This window comes from Mobula hypostoma, chromosome 5 (assembly GCF_963921235.1).
Source record: "Mobula hypostoma chromosome 5, sMobHyp1.1, whole genome shotgun sequence".
In the NCBI taxonomy this organism is placed as follows: Eukaryota; Metazoa; Chordata; class Chondrichthyes; order Myliobatiformes; family Myliobatidae; genus Mobula; species Mobula hypostoma.
In genome coordinates, this window is record NC_086101.1 from 72182448 (window position 1) to 72203485 (window position 21038).

At 40.6% G+C, this 21038-nt stretch overlaps 1 protein-coding gene across 1 annotated transcript in view; it reads left to right on the forward strand.

Moving 5' to 3' along the window:
* The window catches only part of dnajc3a (DnaJ (Hsp40) homolog, subfamily C, member 3a), a 90467-nt gene extending 69985 nt beyond the window's left edge, over positions 1 to 20482 (forward strand). Inside the window, exons 10-12 of the mRNA XM_063048528.1 lie at positions 5562 to 5694; positions 6246 to 6394; positions 18921 to 20482. Of these exons, the coding sequence (XP_062904598.1) occupies positions 5562 to 5694; positions 6246 to 6394; positions 18921 to 19078 (440 nt within the window). The 3' untranslated portion in view covers positions 19079 to 20482. The remainder of the gene's footprint in view (positions 1 to 5561; positions 5695 to 6245; positions 6395 to 18920) is intronic.
* The last annotated feature ends 556 nt before the right edge of the window (positions 20483 to 21038 follow it).

The window sequence follows — 21038 nt, forward strand, 5'->3', positions numbered from 1 at the left end:
GCTCGTTCCACACTCTCATGACCCTCTGAGTGAAGAAATTTCCTCTCGTGTTCCCCTTAAACTTTCCACCTTTAACCCATGACCTCTGGTTGTAGTTTCACCCAACCTCAGTGGAAAAAGTCTGCTTGCATATACCCTGACTATACCTCTCAAAATTTGGTATACCTTTATCAAATCTCCTCTTAGTCTTCTACATTCTAAGGAATACAGTCCTATCCTATTCAATCTTCCCTTATAACCCAGGGCCTCCTGACCTGGCAACATCCTTATAATTTTCTTTGTACCCTCTCAACCTTGTTTACATCTTTCCTGTACATCAGTGACTAAGACTGCACACAACTCTCCAAATTAGGTCTCACCAATGTCGTACACAACTTTAACATAACATCCCATCTCCTGTACTCAGTACATTGATTTATGAAGTCCAATGTGCCAAAACCTTATGGCCCTATCTACCTATGACACCACTTTTGAGGAATTATGTACCTGTATTCCCAGATCCCATTTGTTCTACCACGCTCCTCAGTGCACTACCGTTCACTGTGTTAGACCTACCCTGTTTGGTGGTCCTACTGGTGCAAAACCTCACGCTTGTCTGCATTAAATTCCATATGCCATTTTTTTCAGCTGATGCAGATCCCTCTGCAAGCCACGACAGCTTTCGTCGCTGTCCATTGCACCCCCAATCTTGGTGTCATCCACAAATTTTCTGATCCAGTTGACCATATTATCATCCAGATCATTGATATAGATGACGAACAAAAAAAGACCTAGCACCAATACTTGCAGCACACCACTAGTCACAGGCCTCCAGGCAACCCTCTACTACCACTCTCTAGCTGCTCCCACAAGCCAATATCTAATCCAATTTACTACCTAATCTTGAATGGCAAGTGACTAAAATTTCTTGATCCGCCTCCCATGTGGGACCTTGTCAAGTACCTTGCTAAAGTCCATGTAGACATCCACTGCCTTGCTTTCAACCACTTTACTGGTAACTTCCTCAAAACTCTGTAAGATTAGTTAGACATGACCTACCGTTCACGAAGCCATGCTGACTATTCTTAATCAGTCCATGTTTATCTAAATACATCCAGTGCCTTAGAACATCATCCAATAGCTCCCACAACTGATGACAGACTCATTGGCCTGTAATTTGCTGGTGTATGTTTAGAGCAGTTCTTAAACAATGGAGTGACACTGCCTGTCTACCAACCCTTTGGTATCTGTCCTGTCACTAAGGATAATTTAAATGGCTGCTAGGGCCTTGGCAACTTCTGCACTTGCCTGCCTCCCATAGGGTTCAAGGGAACACCTTGTCAAACCCTGAGGATTTATCCACCCTAATTTGCCTCGGGATAGCAAACCTCTCATCCTCTGTAATCTGTACAGGGTCCATGAAGTTGATGCAGCTTTGCCTTACTTCTATAGACTGTGTCCGTCTCCTGAGTAAATACATATGCAAAAGATATATTTAGGATCCCTGCCCCCACCCCCCCATCTGTTTTGGCTCCACATAAGGATTACCATTCTGGTCTTTCTGAGGATCAATTTTGTCCCTTACAATCCTTTTGTTCTTAACTGTAGAATCCCTTGGGATTCTCCTTCACGTTATCTGCTTGAGCAACTTCCTCCCTTTTTAGCCTTCCTGATTTCTTTCTTTAGTGTTCTCTCGCATTTCTTGTATTCCATAAGCACCTCCTTTGTTCCAACCTACCTATACTACTCTCAAAGCTGTTCCAGAACCCGTCCTTCAGAACCATTCTAGAATCTATTGATTCTTGAAAGATTGCTACGAATGCCTCCACAACAGCTGCCGCCTTCAGTATGCTGGGGTCTAGTCCATCTGGTTCAGATTACTTGTCTACCTTCAGACCTTCCACTTTTCCACATACTTTCTCCTTGGTAATATCAATTACACTCACTTCTGCTCCCCCACCCCCTCCCAGCACTCTTGAATTTGTGGTATAGTGCTGGTGTCTTCCACAGTGAAAACTAACGCAAAATACTGAGTTCATCTGCCATTTCTTTGTTCCTCATTACTACCACTCAAATGATATTTTCCATGAATTCCAAGGCATGAAAAACTGAAATGTCAGCAGCTCAAAAGTATTCATCCCCTCTGTTCATACTTAGTTGACCACCTCTCGCAGCGATTAGTCTTTTTGGATACGTTTCAAAAAAGCTTTGCACAACATGATGAAGCAAAATTTTCCTATTCCTCCTTGCAAAATTGCTTAAGCTGTGTCAGGTTAGTTGGGGAGCGGTGGTAGATGGTACTCTTGATGTCTTAACAGAGATGTTCAATTGGATTAAGGTCAGGACTCCAGCTGGGACATGCAAGGACACTGAAGCTACTCCATGGTTTCTCTGGTAGTGTGCTTTGTGTCATTGTCTTTCTGAAAGACAAACTTCATCCCCAGTTTGTTTTCTGGCAGAGGCTAACAGGTTTTTATCCAGGATCTCTGTTTTTAGTAGCATTAATCCTCCCACCATTGCTGACCAGATTTCCAGTCCCTTTTGCTCAAAAGCATCCGCATAGCATGATGCTCCTCTATACTTCGCAGTAGGGATGATGCTATCTGGCTGATGTGCAGTATTAGATTAATGCCATATGTACTCATTAGTATTGAGACCAACGATTTCCACTTTAGTCTCATCAGACCACAAGATTCTTTTTCCATACCTTTACAGTATCTTCTAAGTGAAGCTTTGCAAAGTCTTTACAGCCAAGGATGTGCTTTTTTTTTTAAAGCCAGGGTTTCGTCCTTACCGCTCTTCCATAAATATCCTTTTTCTGCAAAGCCTTAGGGATTGTGAATCCATGAACTTAATCCCATTTGCAGCCACTGGCTTCTGCAGCTCACTCAGTGAGAGTTGGTGTCACAGTAGTCTCTGTTACAAGTGTCATTCTTCTCTGGCAACTAAGTTTAGAGAGGTAGCCTGACCTAGGCAGTATGGCTGCGGTTTCCTTTTTTTTTCACATTTTCAAGATGGACTGCACTGAGCTCCAACGTATGTTTAGTACCTTTGAGATGGTCTTGTACCTTTCCCCAGATTTGTGCTTCTCTTATTTCCCTGACTTGCCTCAGGTGTTCTTTTGTCTTTATTTTGGTTTGGTCTGTTGAAAATCTACCATACTGTTGGGCCTAACAGAGAGAGGGGGGTATTTATTCTTATGAATTCATTAAAAAAACAGGTGATCTTCCAATTTTCTGTATCAGCAAATTGGATGAGCTGGTAAGGTAATATACAGTATTGTAACTGGAGGGAAGTTCACATAGTAATTACAGTACAAAGGGGTTGAGTACTTTTTCAGCCTCAAATTTGGTTTTTAATTTTTAGTAAGTTGTTAACAGCTTTTGGGATTTTTTTTCTTTTGATATGTACAATGTTTTGTAGATTAAGGTAATCCTACTTCTATATATTTTAAATTTCGAACATGAGACAGTAAAATGTGAAAGTAGTTGGGCTGAATACTTTTCGAGGCACTATTATTAACTAGCTTACCTTTATATATTACATCTTTTCTCTGGCTTTTTAGTTGCCTTCTCTTGGCTTTTAAAAGCTTCCCACTGAATCCTGCTGTATTATATGCTCCCTTTTGCTTTTATGGTGTCTTTGACTTCCCTTGTCACCAATGGTTGCTGCATTCTCCCTTTAGAATACCACTACTTCAGGATGTATCTATCCTGCGCCTTCTAAATTGCACTCAGAAACTCCAGCCATTGCTGTTCTGCTACCACCCCTACTAGTGCCCCCTTCCAATCAGCTTTGGCCAGCTCCTATCTCATGCCTCTGTAGTTCCCTTTATTCCTGAGTGCAGGGTGAATTCTATCATATTATGATTGCTTCCTCCTAAGAGCACCTGGGAGGCACCATGCCATCCAGTGTCTCTTTCACATCGACCTAATCTCCTATCTGCTCCTGTAACAGTGTAACCCCTTGTCACTACTCCCCCCTCCCAAAAGGGTTGGGGTATGGAGTGCTATGCTCCTGGTGCAGGCCGAAGGGAGTAGGCAGTTTAAATGGTTTGCCGTGGACTAGATAGGCTGAAGGGCCTGTTTCTCTGTTGTACTTTTCTATGACTCTGAGTATTCTCTCATCCCTGACTTCCTAAACCCAGTATATCCTTTCTTTTTCTGATCAAAGCCTCTATTTCTCATCAGCAGGGTTCCCTAAACTTGCCAGCTTTACCTATTACTGTAACAGGACATACTGTCCCTGGATTTTTGATATTACACTTGCCTTTTGTTCCTTTCTCTTCAAACTGGCTTACTCAATTGACCTGTTCTATCCAAAGTTTTCCCCAAAATTAGCCCTACTTCAGTTTAGGACCCTAATTGGTGGACCTGCCGTATCCTTATCCACCACTACCTTAAACTAATAGAATCATGTTCACTAGAGCCCAAGTGCCCCTGACTGACACTTCGGTTACTTGCCCTGCCTTGTTCCCAAAGAGATAGAGTATTGCGCCCTCCCAAGCAAGGCCCTCAATGTATCAACACAGGAATCTTTCCTGGACACACACATTCCACCTAGTTCATGTCCTTAATGCTCTGGGTGGCACAGGAAATTGAAATCTCCTACTAATACAACTCTTATTCTTACATCTATGAACAGTTTCTCCACGCACCTGCTTCTCAAGTTCTTGCTAACTACAGGGGGTGAGGGGGTGGTGGGGGTTGGATCTATAATACAGCCCAACTAGACTGAACCCTTGATTCCAAGTTCTACCCATATGGCCTCTTTGGATGATGCCCCAACAATATCATCTGAGTGCTGCTATGTCCTCCCTTATCAGACGGCAACACTCCCTCCTTGCTTACCTGTACCCTTATCCACCTACAGCATCAGTTTCCTGGAATGCTGACTGGGTCATCCTGCTCTTCTCTCAGCCATGATTCTGTTATGGCTATAACATTTCAGTCCCCAAAGCAAATCCAAATTCCTCTGCCTTACCTATAAAACTTTGTGCATTAATGTAAAGTACATTTTAACTTACCCTCCCTCTACTGATCCCCTGACTATCCTGATTACTGAACTTGTTCTCACTGGCTATTGCTTATACCATGATCCGCTCCTGCTGAGAGTTCAACTCCTTGCCAATCTAACTTAAACCCTCTCCTGTAGCAATACCAAATTTCCCTGCAAGTATTATTGGTTTCTTCTCTGGTCCAAGTGCAGACTGTCCCTCTTCGTCCAGGTCACCCGTATCCTAGAAGATACCCCAATGATCTAGGAGTCTTATTTTATGCCCATTCTACCAGCCCCTTGGCCTGCATTCACCTGTCTTTATTTTTCCAACCTCGCCAGCACATGGCACCAGGAGTAATTTGAAGATCACTATCTTCAAGGTCTTGCTTCTTAACTGCTTTGTATCGTTCCACCCAACTTTCTAGTAGATCTGTGCTCTGCACTCTCAACTACCTTCTTATACCATCAATTTTCCTTTGTTCCTTGATTAATGATTCGATTGACAAGTTGAAGGCTTAATCTTGAGGAATATGACTAAAATCAACGAGCTCTAAAGAATAAAGTCATTGCATTTTTTTTTACAGCAATCAAAGATTATGAAATTGCTAGAGACCACAGTGAGCATGATCAAGCAGTAAAAGAAGGACTAGAAAAGGCACAGAAACTTCTAAAACAATCACAAAAGAAAGACTACTATAAAATACTAGGAGTAAAAAGGTACATATCAATTTGTTAAATATTGTTAATGTGTAAAATGATTCATTGGTTTGAGTTCCTTCTGTACTGAAAAAATCTACTTGATATTTAATAGACTTTGCATAGTATTTGCAAATATAGTTTGAAAAGATGGCAAACTTATGCAGTATCACTTGCATTGTCTAGATTCTAAATAGCAAAATAATTCTGCTCATTGGCAAGTATTATGCCTTTAACTATACTGTTGGTCTTTCATCAATGAATCATTTGCAAAAGGGCCTTTTAATGAAAAATAAACTATTTCAGTGTTCTCAATGAAAAGAAAACAATATTAAATGTGTACTAGTGCAATTTATTTTTTTTGTTGTTGTTTCAAATGTTTTATTGTGTCCTAAAGTACAATGCTTTTTAATGAAAATCAAATGAATGTATGTATAGTAAACAAGCAAAAAGCAAAAGAAACCCTACCACCCCATCTCCTTTCCCCTTCCCAGCCCTACCCTCCCCTCACTAGTGCAATTTATTAAACAGATTAATGGTTGTTCAGTTTCTTTGACTTGCTCTCTTTACAGAAGTGCAAAAAAACGGGAGATAATAAAAGCATACAGGAAGCTAGCAATGCAGTGGCATCCTGATAACTTCCAAGAAGAAAATGAGAAAAAACAAGCAGAAAAGAAATTTATAGACATAGCAGCTGCTAAAGAAGTACTCACAGATCCAGGTGTGGAATGGCTTTTCTTAAACCTTTTTTCCCAAATGGTTCAAATAGTTTAATTTCATATCAGAGAATGTGTATCATATACAACCTGAAATTCTTATTCTTGGCGGACATCCATGAAACAAGAAACCCCAAAGAATGAATGATGGAAACACCAGAACCCCAAAGTTCTTTCCCTGAACCCTTCTTTCTATATATTTTGCATGTCTATTAAATTTTCAGTAAGTTATTGAAAAAAACAAGAGTTGAATATGTAATCTGGTATCTGTGGAGAAAGCAGTTAATGTTTCAGGTCAAGGTCCTTCAATCTTGCCTGGGAAAGAAATAGTTTTGTGTAAGGCTCCAGATTTCAGCATCTGCAGTCTCTTTTGGCCCTGAGAGAGAAAACAAGTTTCAGAGAAGGTGTTGAATTATTGAACTATTGAGAAATAAGCAGGGCAACAGAGGTGGTTGGAAGTCCTGTTTCTTTTTCTGAATGTTTCCAACATCTGTTGTAATTTCAAATTGCTGGCATCTACAAACTTTGTACTAGAAAAATGGGCTGAAAATGGCAAATGGAATTTAATGCAGACAGGTACAAGTCATTGCACTTTTAGAGGATGAATCAGAGTAATATTTACAGAGTCAATAGGAGAGCTGTGAGATTTCTGGTAGAACAGATGAACCTATGAGTCTCTATTCTTAATTCCTTGAAAGTGGCATCATAGGTAGATGGGATGCAAAAGAGCTTTTGGCACATCAGCCTTCATAAATCAGGTCACTGAGCACAGTTCAAGGTAAATTTATTATTCAAGTACATATATATCACCACATACCACCATGAGATTCATTTTTTCTTGCAGCCATACAGTAAATTCAAGAAATATAATAGAATCAATGAAAGCCCACATCCAATAGAATGAACAACTAAGGTGCAAAATACAACAAACTATGTAAATACAAAAGAAAAGGATAAATAAAAATAAATGAATAATAAATATCAGAAACTGAGATGAGAAGTCCTTGAGAGTCAGTCCATAGGTTGTGGGAACAGTTCAGTGATGGGGCAAGTGAAGTTACCCCTCTGGTTCAAGACCCTGATGGTTGAGGAGTAATAACTTTTCCTGAATTTAGTGCTGTGGGTCCTGAGGCTGCTATGCTACCTTCCTGATGGCAGCAATGAAAAGAGAGCATAGCCTGGACGGTGGGGGTCCTTGATGATGGATGCTCTTTCCTGCAACTCTGCTCCATGTAGATGTGTTCAATGGTGGACAGATTTTTTTTTACCCACAATGGACACAATTTACTATTTTTGTTGTAGGCTTTCTGTTTAAGGGTGTTGTTGTTTCCATACCAGGCCATGATGCAACCAGTCAGTACAGTGGCACCCGGTCAAAATTTCTGTTACTGTGAATAGCGAAGCGAGCAAAAGATGAACGGATTTCCAAAAGGCATAAAGTTAAAGATGACATACTTCTTTAATATTTTTAAGGAAGAAAACTTTTTTATTTCCATCTTTTACAGTTTCAAAATAACAGAAAAGGAAAAGGGCCAGAAGCAAAAGTTTGGGCTCCCTGCATGGCAGTACTTAGTAACACCCCCTTTGGCAAGTATCACAGCTTGTAAACGCTTTTTGTAGCAAGCTAAGAGTCTTTCAATTCTTGTTTGGGGGATTTTAACCCATTCTTCCTTGCAAAAGGCTTCTAGTTCTGTGAGATTCTTGGGCCGTCTTGCATGCACTGCTGTTTTGAGGTCTATCGACAGATTCTCGATGTTTAGGTCAGGGGGACTGTGAGGGCCATGGCAAAACCTTCAGCTTGTGCCTCTTGAGGTAGTCCATTGTAAATTTTGAGGTGTGCTTAGGTTCATTATCCTGTTGTGGAAGCCATCCTCTTTTTATCTTTGGCATTTTTACAGATGGTGTGATGTTTGCTTCCAGAATTTGGTGGTATTTAATTGAATTCATTCTTCCCTCTACCAGTAAATGTTCCCCGTGCCACTGGCTGCAACACAAGCCCAAAGCATGATCAATTCACCCCCATGCTTAACAGTTGGAGAGGGGTTCTTTTCAAGAAATTCTGCACCTTTTTTTCTCCAAACATACCTTTGCTCATTGCGGCCAAGAAGTTCTATTTTAACTTCATCAGGCCACAGGACTTGTTTCCAAAATGCATCAGGCTTGTTTAGATGTTCCTTTGAACCTTTTGAATAGAACTTTTTGGCCGCAATGAATTGAATTAAATACCAGCAAGTTCTGGAAGCAAACATCACACAATCTGTTTAAAAAAAAAAAGCCGAAGATGGAAAAAGGATGGCTTCTACAACAAGGTAATGAACGTAGGCACACCTCAAAATCCACAATGGACTACCTGAAGAGGCGCAAGCTGAAGGTTTTGCCATGGCCCTCACAGTCCCCTGACCTAAACATCATCAAAAATCTGTGGATAGACCTCAAAAGAGCAGTGCGTGCAAGACGGCCCAAGAATCTCACAGAACTAGAAGCCTTTTGTAAGGAAGAATGGGCGAAAATCCCCCAAACAAGAAGTGAAAGACTCTTGGCTGGCTACAAAAAGCATTTACAAGCTGTGATACTTGCCAAAGGGGGCCTTGCAGGGTCCCCAAACTTTTGCTTCAGGCCCTTTTCCTTTTTTATTATTTTAAAACTGTAAAAGATAGAAATAAAGTTTTCTTAAAATATTAAAAAGAAATGTGTCATCTTTAACTTTGGAAATCAGTTCATCTATTACTTGCTTAGCTATTCACAGTAACAGAAATTTTGACCAGGGGTGCCCAAACTTTTGCATGCCACTGTATACTCCACTGCACGTCTATAGAAGTTTGTCAAAATTTTTAGATGACTTGCCAAATCTTCGTAAACTTCTAAGAAAGTGGAGCCACTGCCATGAGTTGGATGTTATGTTAACTTGTACAAGATGTTGATGAGGCTGACTTTGGCGTTCTATGCACAGTTCTGGCCTCCTACGTACAGGACATATATCAATAAGCTTTAAAGAATGCAGAGAAAATTTACGAGAATGTTTCCAGGACATGATCTAAAATCACAGGGAAAGATTGAATAGGATTTTATTACTAGAGCACAAGAGAATGAAGAGGGATCTTGCAGAGGTATACAAAATTGAGGGGTATAGATAGGGCAAATACATGCAGGCTTTTTCCCCTCAGCTTGGGCTCAAATAGAAATAGAGGTCCTAGGTTTAGGGTGAAAGGTGAAATATTCAAGGGAAATCTGAGGGGAAACTTCACAGGGTAGTGCAAGTGTGGAACAGGTTGCCAGTGGAAGTGGTAAATGCAATTTCAGTTGTAACATTAGGAAGTTTGAATAGGTACATTAATGGGAGAGTTCTGGAGGGATGTCATCCAGAGAGATAGAAGGGATCAGATTAGCATGGACTAGATGGGTTTAAGGTCTGTTCCTGTCCTGTGGTGCTCTATCACTGACTCCTGGGAATCCCAGGCTCCAAGGTTGGGAAGGTGCATTTGTGATGAATCTGTAAGTGGGACCACATGAAAGCCCAGCAAATACAGGTAGATTCAATGCACAGCATCCACTCTGTTATGTACTTTGAAGTGTACCTAACAAAGTGGCCACGAGTGGAACCTGATATGGTCTTCTGCTGATGTAACCCATCCACTGCAAGGTTCAATGTGTTGTGTGTTCAGAGATCTTCTGCACACTACTGTTGTAACGTTATTTGAGTTACTGGCACCCTCTTATCAGCTTGAACCTATCTGGCCATTCTCCTCTGACCACCCTGATTAAAAGGTGTTTCGCACACAGAACAGCAGCTCACTTGATTATTATTTTTTTTTTGTTTTTCACACCATTCTTTGTAAACCATAGAGACTGAAGTTCATAAAAATCCCAGGAGATCAATAATTCTGAGATACTCAAGCCACCCTGTCGGGCACCATTGATAGTTCCACAGTCATGAAGGTTACATTTCTTCCACATTCTGATATTTGGTCTGAACAACTGAATCTCTTGACCATGTCTGCATGCATTGAGTTGCTGCCACATGATTGGCTGATTAGATATTGCATTAACAATCAGATGTACAGGTGTACCTAATAGAGTGGCCACTTAGTGTATCGTCAAACTGCATAGAAATGGGCCCTGTGACCCAACTTGTCTGCCAACCAAGATGTGAGCTAGTTTTATTTGCTGCCTTTGGCTCATATCCCTCTAGGCCTTTTTATGTCCATGGTCCTGTTTTTTTTAAATATTGTAATTTACCCACCTGTACAACTTTCTGTGGCAACTCATTGCATCTATATGATATACCATTTGGGTGGAAAAACTTGTCCCTTTTGGACCCTTTTAAATCTTCCCCCCTCATAAATCTATTCCCTCTAATTTTATGTTCTTCTATCTTGGGAAAAGTCCTGTTTAATTTATCAACTCTCTTCTCCCCCCCCCCCCCTTTATGTAGGGTCAACTTTCAACCTTTTAGCCCCCAGGGGGAAAGTATCATGGTCTGTCTAGCTTCTCCCTATAATTTAAGCCCTTAAGTCCCAGTAACATACTTGTAAATCTTTTCTGATCCTTTCCAGCTTAATGTAACTGATCAGATCTGCCTGGGTAGACTCGTCAGCAACTTGTGTATTTGTAATATGATGCCCCAACCCTGTACTCAGTGCCTTGACTAATGAAGGCAAGCATGCCAAATGCTACCCTCACCAGCAAGTTCACCTGTGTCACCACTTTCAAGGAACTGTGTACTTCCAAGCCTTTGTCCCTCTCCAGGTCCCTGCAATTTACTATGCAAATCCTGCTGTGGCTTAACTGACCAAAATGCAATACCTTGTACTCATTAGTTAGATTCCATCCACCATTCCTTGACCACTTTCCCAATTCATCCAGATCCTGTTATGATCTTGGATAATGTTCTTTTACAATCGTCTGTTCTGCAAGTTTGGGTGTCATATGCAATCATGCCACCATTTTATCCAAACTATTAATTTAGGTGACAAATAACAGTGGATCCAGCACTAGTCAAGTTGCATACCACCGGTCACAGGCCTGAATAAGAACCCTCCTTTGTCGTTCTGACTCCTTCCACTAAGCCATTTGGTTAGGTCACCCTATATTCTCTGTAATCTAAACTCCCACAGATGCCTACTCTGCAGGTCAGGCCTACTGCACCTGATGACCCTGTGAACTCTGTCTCAGCAAATGTTAGGCTGTCTTTAAAGAGGGTGAACTCTTGCAAGGCGGGGTGTCCCAACAGAGTACCTGGTAAGGCTCCGAAAACCTGTGCCAACCAACTGGCGGGAATATTCAAGGACATTTTCAACCTCTCGCTGCTATGGGTGGAAGTTCCCACACTTCAAAAAGGCCTAAAAAGAATAATGTGAGCTGCCTTAATGACTGTTACCTGGTAGCACTCACATCTACAGTGATGAAATGCTTTGAGAAGTTGGTCATGACTAGATTGAACTCCTGCCTCAGTAAGGACTTGGACCCATTGCAGTTTGTCTATCACCACAGTATGTCAACAGCAGATGCAATCTCAATGGCTCTTCACACAGCTTTAGACCACCTGGACAATACGAACACCTATGTCAGGATGCTCTTCATCGACTATAGCTCAGCATTTAATGCCATCGTTCCCACAATCCTGATTGAGAAGTTGCAGAACCTGGGCCTCTGTACCTCCCTCTGTGTTTGGATCCTTGACTTCCTAATCGGAAGACCATAATCTGTGCAGATTTGTGATAACATATCCTCGCTGACTATCAACACTGGTGCACCTCGGGTGTGTGTATATCCCACTGCTCTACTCTCTATATACAAATGACTATGACTATGTGGCTCAGCATAGCTCAAATACCAAATAACAATTACAGCACAGAAACAGGCCATCTCGGCCCTTCTAGTCCATGCCGAATGCTTACTCTCACCTAGTCCCACCGACCGGCACTTAGCCCATAACCCTCCGTTCCTTTTCTGTCCATATAGCTATCCAATTTTACTTTAAATGACAATATCGAACCTGCCTCAACCACTTCAGCTGGAAGCTTGTTCCACACAGCTACCACTCTCTGAGTAAAGAAGTTCCCCCTCATGTTACCCCTAAACTTTTACCCTTTAACTCTCAACTCATGTCCTTTTGTTTGAATCTCCCCCACTCTCAATGGAAAAAGTTTATCCACGTCAACTCTATCTATCCCCCTCATAATTTTAAATACCTCTATCAAGTCCCCCCTCAACCTTCTACGCTCCAAAGAATAAAGACCCAACTCGTTCAACCTTTCTCTGTAACTTAGGTGATGAAACCCAGGTAACATTCCAGTAAACCTTCTCTGTACTCTCTCTATTTTGTTGACATCTTTCCTATAATTCGGTGACTAGAACTGTACACATTACTCCAAATTTGGCCTCACCCAATGCCTTGTACAATTTCAACATTCCATCCCAACTCCTATACTCAATGCTCTTGATTTATAAAGGCCAGCATACCAAAAGCTTTCTTCACCACCCTATCCACATGAGATTCCACCTTCAGGGAACTATGCACCATTATTCCTAAATCCCTCTGTTCTACTGCCACCTTCAATGCCCTACCATTTACCATGTAAGTCCTATTTTGATTAGACCTACCAAAATGTAGCACCTCATATTTATCAGCATTAAACTCCATCTGCCATCTTTCAACCCACTCTTCTAACTGGCCTAAATCTCTCTGCAAGCTTTGAAAACCTACTTCATTACCCACAACTCCACCTATCTTAGTATCATCTGCATACTTACTCATCCAATTTATGATCCCATCATCCAGATCATTAATGTATATGACAAACAGCATTGGACCCAGTACAGATTCTTGAGACACACCACTAGTCACCGGCCTCCAATCTGACAAACAGTTATCCACCACTACTCTCTGGCGTCTCCCATCCAGCCACTGTTGAATCCATTTTACTACTTCAATATTAATACCTAATGATTGAACCTTCTTAACTAACCCTCCATGTGGAACCTTGTCAAAGGCCTTACTGAAGTCCATATAGACAACATCCACCTCTTTACCCTCGTCAACATTCCTACTAACCTCTTCAAAAAAAGTTCAGTAAGATTTGTCAAACATGACTTTCTACGCACAAACCACGCTGACGGCTCCTAATCAGACCCTGTCTATCCAGATAATTATATATACCATCTCTAAGAATACTTTCCATCAATTTACCCACCACTGACATCAAAGTCACAGACCGATAATTGCTAGGTTTACTCTGAGAACCCTTTTTAAACAATGGAAGAGCATGAGCAATACACCAATCTTCCGGCACCATTCCTGTTTCTAATGACATTTAAAATATTTCTGTCAGAGCCCCTGCTATTTCCATACTAACATCCCTCAAGGTCCTAGGGAATATCCTGTCAGGACCCGGAGACTTACCCACTTTTATATTCCTTAAAAGCGCCAGTACTTGCTCTTCTTTAGTCACCATAGTTTCCATAACTTCCTTATCTGTTTCCCTTACCTTGCACAATTCAATATCCTTCTCCTTAGTGAATACCGAAGAAAAGAAATTGTTTAAAATCTCCCTCATCTCTTTTGGCTCTACACATAGCTGTCCACTCTGATTCTGTAAGGGACCAATTTTATCCCTCACTATCCTTTTGCTATTAATATGACTGTAGAAATCCTTTGGATTTATTTTCACCTTACTTGCCAAAGGAACCTCGTATCTTTTAGCTTTTCTAATTTCTTTCTTAAGATTCTTTTTACATTCTTTATATTCCTCGAGCACCTCATTTCGTCAACGCTGCCTATATTTATTGTAGATATCTCTCTTTTTCCAAACCAAGTTTCCAATATCCCTTGAAAACCATGGCTCTCTCAAACTTTTAACCTTTCCTTTCAACCTAACAGGAACATAAAGATTCTGTACCCTCAAAATTTCACCTTTAAATGACCTCCATTTCTCTATTACATCCTTCCCATAAAACAAATTGTCCCAATCCACTCCTAAATCCTTTTGCATCTCCTTAAATTTAGCCTTTCTCCAATCAAAAATCTCAACCCTGGATCCAGACCTATCCTTCTCCATAATTATATTGAAACTAATGACATTGTGATCACTCGACCCGAAGTGCTCCCCAACACAAACCTCCGTCACCTGACCTATCTCATTCCCTAACAGGAGATCCAACACTACCCCTTCTCTAGTTGGTACCTCTATGTATTGCTGCAAAAAACTATCCTGCACACATTTTACAAACTCTAAACCATCCAGCCCTTTTACAGTATGGGCTTCCCAGTATATGTGTGGAAAATTAAAATCTCCCACAATCACAACCTTGTACTTACTACAAATAGCTTACTGCTATTTCCTTACAAATTTGCTCTCTGATTCTCGCTCCCCATTTGGTGGTCTATAATACACCCCTATAAGTGTTAGTACACCTTCCCCATTCCTCAATTCTACCCAAATAGCCTCCCCAGACAAGCCCTCTAATCTATCCTGCCAGAGCACCGCTGTAATATTTTCTCTGACAAGCAATGCAACACCTCCCCCTCTTGTCCTTCTGATTCTATCGCACCTGAAGCAATGAAATCCAGGAATATTTAGTATAATCACACCCCTCCTGCAACCATGTTTCACTAATAGCTACAACAACATACTTCCAGGTATCAATCCATGCTCTAAGCTCTTTCACCTTTCTTCCAATGCTCCTAGTGTTAAAATAAATGCATTAAGAAATTTTCCACCTCTTGCTCTGTTTATCACTAATGGTGCAAACAACTTTACTATCTCCTTTTCCTTCCTTCTCCCCTACATCTGTTCCTACACTCTGGTTCCCCTCCCCCCTTGTATCTGGTTTAAATCCACTGGAGCCTCTCTAGCAAACCGACCTGCAAGAATATTTGTCCCCTTCAGTTCAGGTGTAAACTGTCCTGCCGGAACAGGTCCCATCTTCCCTGGAAAACTGCCCAATTATCTATAAATCTGAAGCCCTCCCTCCTGCACCATGTCTTCAGCCATGTGTTGATCTGCGCTATCTTACTATTTCTAAACCTGCCTGCACATAGCACTGGTAGCAATCCTGAGATTGCTATCCTGGAGGTCCTGTCCTTTAACTTGGTGCCTAACTCCCTAAACTCGCCTCTCAGGACCTCATCACTCTTCCTACCCACGTCATTGGTCCCTACATGGACCACGACATCCAGCTGCTCACCCTCTGTCTTGAGAATACTGAGAACTCGATCCAAGATATCGCGGACCTTGGCACCAGGGAGGCAACAGACCATCCGGGATACTCGATCTCTTCCACGGAACCTCTTATCTGTCCCCCTAACTAGTGAATCCCCTATCACTACTGCTCTCCTCTTTTCCCTCCTTCCCTTCTGAGCTGAGGGTCCCGTCTTGGTGCCAGAGATGCAACCACTGCAACTTATCCCTGGTAGGTCGTCCCCATCAACAGTATCCAAAATGATATACTTATTATCGGTAGGAATGGCCACAGGGGTGCTCTGCTCATTCTGTCTGTTCACCTTCCCTCTCCTGATAGTCACCCATCTACTTGTCTCTTGACTCTTAGGGGTGACTATCTCCCTGTAACTCCTGTGTATTTCTGCCTCTTCCTCCCGAATGATCTGAAGTTCATCCATCTCCAACTCCAGTTCCCTAACTCGCTTTGTTAGGAGCTGCAGCTGGATGCACCTTTCACAGGTGTAGTCATCAGGGACAATTGTACTCACCTGACTTCCCACATACTGCAAATGGAGCACTCAACTGCCCTAACTGCTGCCTCCATTACCTACTCTTAAGGTAATTAAATTAATTTAAGGAACTTATCCGGCCTTACCTCACTTGGAGTGAAGCTGGTCCTCAGCCTCTGCTCACCGAAGCCTCTCGAGCCAAAGCTTTCCTACTCTGTCTCCCTTTACTACGTCGCCCGCTTCGTTAATCTTCTCACTTTTAAACACTCCCACTGCCTCACGGTCTGATTTACACCATCTATAAATTTGCTGACAATACAACCATTGGTAGAATCTCAGGTGCTGACGAGAGGGTGGACAGGAGTGAGATATGACAACTAGTGGTGTGGTACCACAGCAACAACCTGGCACTCAACATTAGTACGACGATAGAGCTGATTGTGGACTTCAGGAAGGGTAAGACGAAGGAACAGACGAAGGACAGATCCCCTCTTCAATTTCAGTTTGTGATGGCAATCCAGAGAGTTCAACTGAATCAAGGAATTCTGTTGGAAAATGAGTGGTGTTAGCTCCTTCTCTTATGGCATTGAAGGAACAGTATTCTTTCATGATTCCAGGGAAGCGTCTAATGCATGTAAGTTTTATTTTTCACATCATTTCATTGAGAGGAACCAAGATAGAATTCCTTGAGAACAGTTCTGCAGGAATGTCGAATGTTGGGTAGATGAAATCAATACATTTTTCCATAGTTTTTCTGGCAGAATCATATCTTCAGGTAATTCAATTTCATTGTTTTCATTGTTCTCAATCTTGTCTTCTCCAACATCCAGTAAGAACTCAGAATATCATCCTTCTCCCTCACTCAATCGCATGTTTCTCTTCAATTGAAACTTGATGAAGCTTCTCCATAAGTAGGATTTTTTTTTTATGCATGAATTCTCCACATCGGCATCATTTCCTTGTTTCACAACTGCTCGAAGCTGACGGAAATCGCCACAGCAAATGGTTAAAGTATCCCTCAAGGCCTCATTCTTGCCACATACATCACGAAGGGTCTGGTCCACAGCTTCAAAGCTCTCCCTCCTAATCATGGGGCATTCATCCCAGACAATAAACCTCGCATTTTGGAGTAAATTTGAAGTATTGATGTTTTTATCGATGTTACAAAGGGCATCTTCATTGACTTTGAGGGGTATCTTGAATGTGCTGTCCTACCACCAGGCATCAATGTTGCTGCAATACCGGATGATGCTACAGCAATAGCAACACCTCCATCTCCCGTAACTTTAGTGAGGATGAAGTTGATGATAAATGTCTTGCCCGTTCCTCCTGGTGCATCACTGAAAATCATTGAAGATAGATTCCTTTCTGAGCTGTTGCACACATATTTATATACTTCTCTTTGCTCATTATTCAATAGGGGCTCCTTCTGTGAAACAAATCCCTGCTGTTCGTCTCTGTTGTATTGCAGTTCACACAATAATTTTGGATTGCCGGCACTTCGAGTAATTGTACTGTTTCTTGGTGTCCGCAAGTTATATTCTTCACGTGTTTTGCCCAAGTTCTCAAGTTTCTCTTGGGAATACAGAAGAGCTTGTCCACGATGCCTCTCATCGATCATGATGTTAGGATCATTGATAGTTCTCCTCTCCATTGGAGAGAAATCTTCAGACATTGCATTCTTAAACCGGTTCCATAATTGCTGTGGATTGTTGATTTCAGTGTTTGTTAGCAAGATGACAAACAGATCTCTCATTGCTCTGGACATACTTGTTCTCTTTGCCTCTTCCATAGTTTGCTGTCAATGATTGTCAACTTGCAACAATCCTCTCTCTCTGCAGACTCTTTGAGTGATGGAAGGATATCTCCATCATGTGCTTTCAATGATTTGAAAGATACTGGCCCCTTTATATGAGGAAGAAGTCGTCTCAAATAGTAGAGGTCACCACTTCGTGGAGAAACGGTATACACTCGACCCAGAACATTTGCTTCAGAAATCCCGGAGTAGTCCTCCACTCTTTTCCCCATTCTTCTCCTTTCCTCTCCTTTCCCTTCTCTTATTAGTCCAACTGTAGAATCTGGAAATAGGGTGTTTCGAAGTACTGTACTTCATTACAATAAGATTTAAATATCTCTTATTGATGGGTCGCAGTTTGATCTGTCCCAATCCTGCGCATGCTGATGGTGATTAGCAGAATGTGACCGCTCAAAACAGAGCTGCCCTGCTGTTTTGCTGAGGTTGGTGTCGCTGCTGAGGCTGGCCGTGCGCATGCGTCGTGGTGTTGCGGCGCGGTTTCCATGAAAGCTAGAATCAGATGTGGAAAGCGGGGCCTATTGACGAGTGAGCAATTTTAAACGAATATAAACCTGACCTTTGCATGCATTCTGTAAGTTAGTGCATTTTTAAGTCCATTTAGTCAAAAAAAAAGCGCCACTTTAATGCACCATTTGGGCTAATTTGAGGGCACAAAGAGAAAGAGAATTTTAGTTATGTATAGATACAGTTTGGCTATTTTCATAAAATCTATTTCAAATTTGCTGATTGAGAATTTTGTTTTTGGATATGATAATTGAGCTGTACTTCATTACTAAATAGGTGCATTTGTCTTGTAATGAAAGCTATAATGACTGCAATTAAATATAAAATTAGTCAGAATTTAGTTGCTGTTAGATAATTTAGAATTTATTTACATATAACATTCTTCATTCTGAAGAGCAGTAAAGTTGGATATGTTGCAGTCTTTTGACACTTACGATTTTTGAAGTGTGTTGAATATACTAAACCTAAAACATTGATTAAAGTCAATTTTACTTGTAGAGATAGATGACTCAATTACCTTTTTATTCATTCTTCTTTCTAGAGATGAGGAAGAAGTTTGATTCGGGGGAGGATCCTCTGGATCCAGAAAATCAACAGGGTGGAGGTGGTCATCACTTTCATAGATCATGGAATCAATGGCAAGGATTCAATCCTTTTGGCTCAGGAGGACCTTTTAATTTCAAATTTCATTTTAACTAAGTCTTGAATATTGGCTGCTCACTTCGAGAAAAAAGACTTTAAGAAAAAAGAATGTTGAACATGATGCCAGAAACTCTTCAAGTTTAAACAGTGTAATCTTTTTGTTCAGCCAAAAGTGTCCAGCATATAGTATTTTACAGATACTTGCACTCTTTAAAAGTTTTGAAATATTTTCCTGAAAAATAATGAAAAGCGAAGTACACATTTAATAAAGTGAATTGCCTTACAAATCTGATCTAATTGAAAACAATTTATTCTCTCATGAGTTTTTATGTATAGGTGGTGTGAAAATTTTGGTTTCTTATGCATCATAACAATTGGACTAAGGACTATTTTTGATTGAATGAAGGTGGATATTAACGTACATTGTTATCTGTTTGACCTCAATACTTTGCATACTGAGGAAATTCTTGAAAATCACAGAAATAAAACTTGCACTTTTTAAATCAGAATAGTATGCATTCTATTTAAAGATCTAAAATTCTTCCTTTGTACATACATTTAAGATGTTTCATTCATTATTTGACCTAATGGATCCACTGAAATGTGGATATTGTAATGTTTTTACTCTTAGCCAAAAAAAGGATCATTCACCATGTAGTCAACCTTGTTTGGTAGGAGCTTCATAACAATTTTGGTAGATACCTGGGGATTTTGGGGAATTTTAATATTTCAAGCGTTGCTTGTGTCATATACATCCCAACTAAAATGTACTTGCTACAGATAATGCCATCATCTATAGATGGCTCAAAATAGAGCAAAGATTTTCAAAATTGAACTTATCTACAATTTATTAGTTTGTAATGCTAGAATGGTTGGGAAATTATTTGCATGCCTTAATTATGACTTCGATTCTTTACACAAATTCTCAATTCCATACTGTGCATCAGGGGTTTGCAACCTGGGGTATGGACCCCTTACTTAATAATATTGCTCAATGGCATAAAGTTGGGTCCCCCTGCTGTTAGTTGATGGAATTATGATTTCTCTTTAAACTAGTCACCTTCAGTTTCAACATTTGGAGAAGTGCAGCACTTTATTTTAATGATCTAATATATTATTTTTAAATTTCTGGCAGTTAATACGAACATAATCTTTCTGAAGGGTGATTTGTAGGTTTCTATCCATGTTTACTTCTGCAATCTGGATTTCGAATTACATTTTGCATCCTTTGATCACCAGAGTGTTGAGTTTGGAAAATAATTGTAATGTGTTCTTATATTGAGGATATATTTGCTAGATTCTGAGTCAGATCTGCAAGAAAAACATCTTGTGTACATTATTTGGGACAGAAAGTCTGTGCTATCAGAATCTTGTAGGCATTTTATCTGGAAAGTGCCTCCTAAGCAATCTTGGAACATCAAACATGTAACAACTTTGATTCCAGTACTTGAAAAAAAAATTCCATACATCCTTCATATACTGCAGAAAGCAATTTTGGGATTTTCTTGTTTCTACCCATTTCAAAAGACAACTTTTAAGGCTTCTTTTGACACCTTGCAATCAGATATGAAATTAGTTTAAAATGTATTGAAAGTCACAAAGAACTAGTTGCAACGAAAATGCAAAATTAGCTCAGCAGGTGTTGGGATGATTTCCATCCCTCTTCTCCCCCCCACCCCCCCCCCCACCTTCCCAGGATTTTGAGTTATTTGGATGCTATCAGAACTGAAAGTTCTGGATGGATTGTCAGATCTTTCAGTTCGTGTTCGTAGTGAATGAGTTTACTCATTGCCAATGCATAAAGTGGTTATTATGTAATATAACTCATTGAAAAGTTTGATTAAAGATTAATGTATATTTTTATTCCTCCTAATGTATTCATGTGGTTTTTTTTGCCTTCTAAGATACACTCCTGATAACTTAATAAAAGATGTAGTTGTCGTTGTAGTTTTTTGGATTATAAATAGCCACATAGGTCACACGAGCGTCAAGATTCAAAATTGTTTAATATGATTTG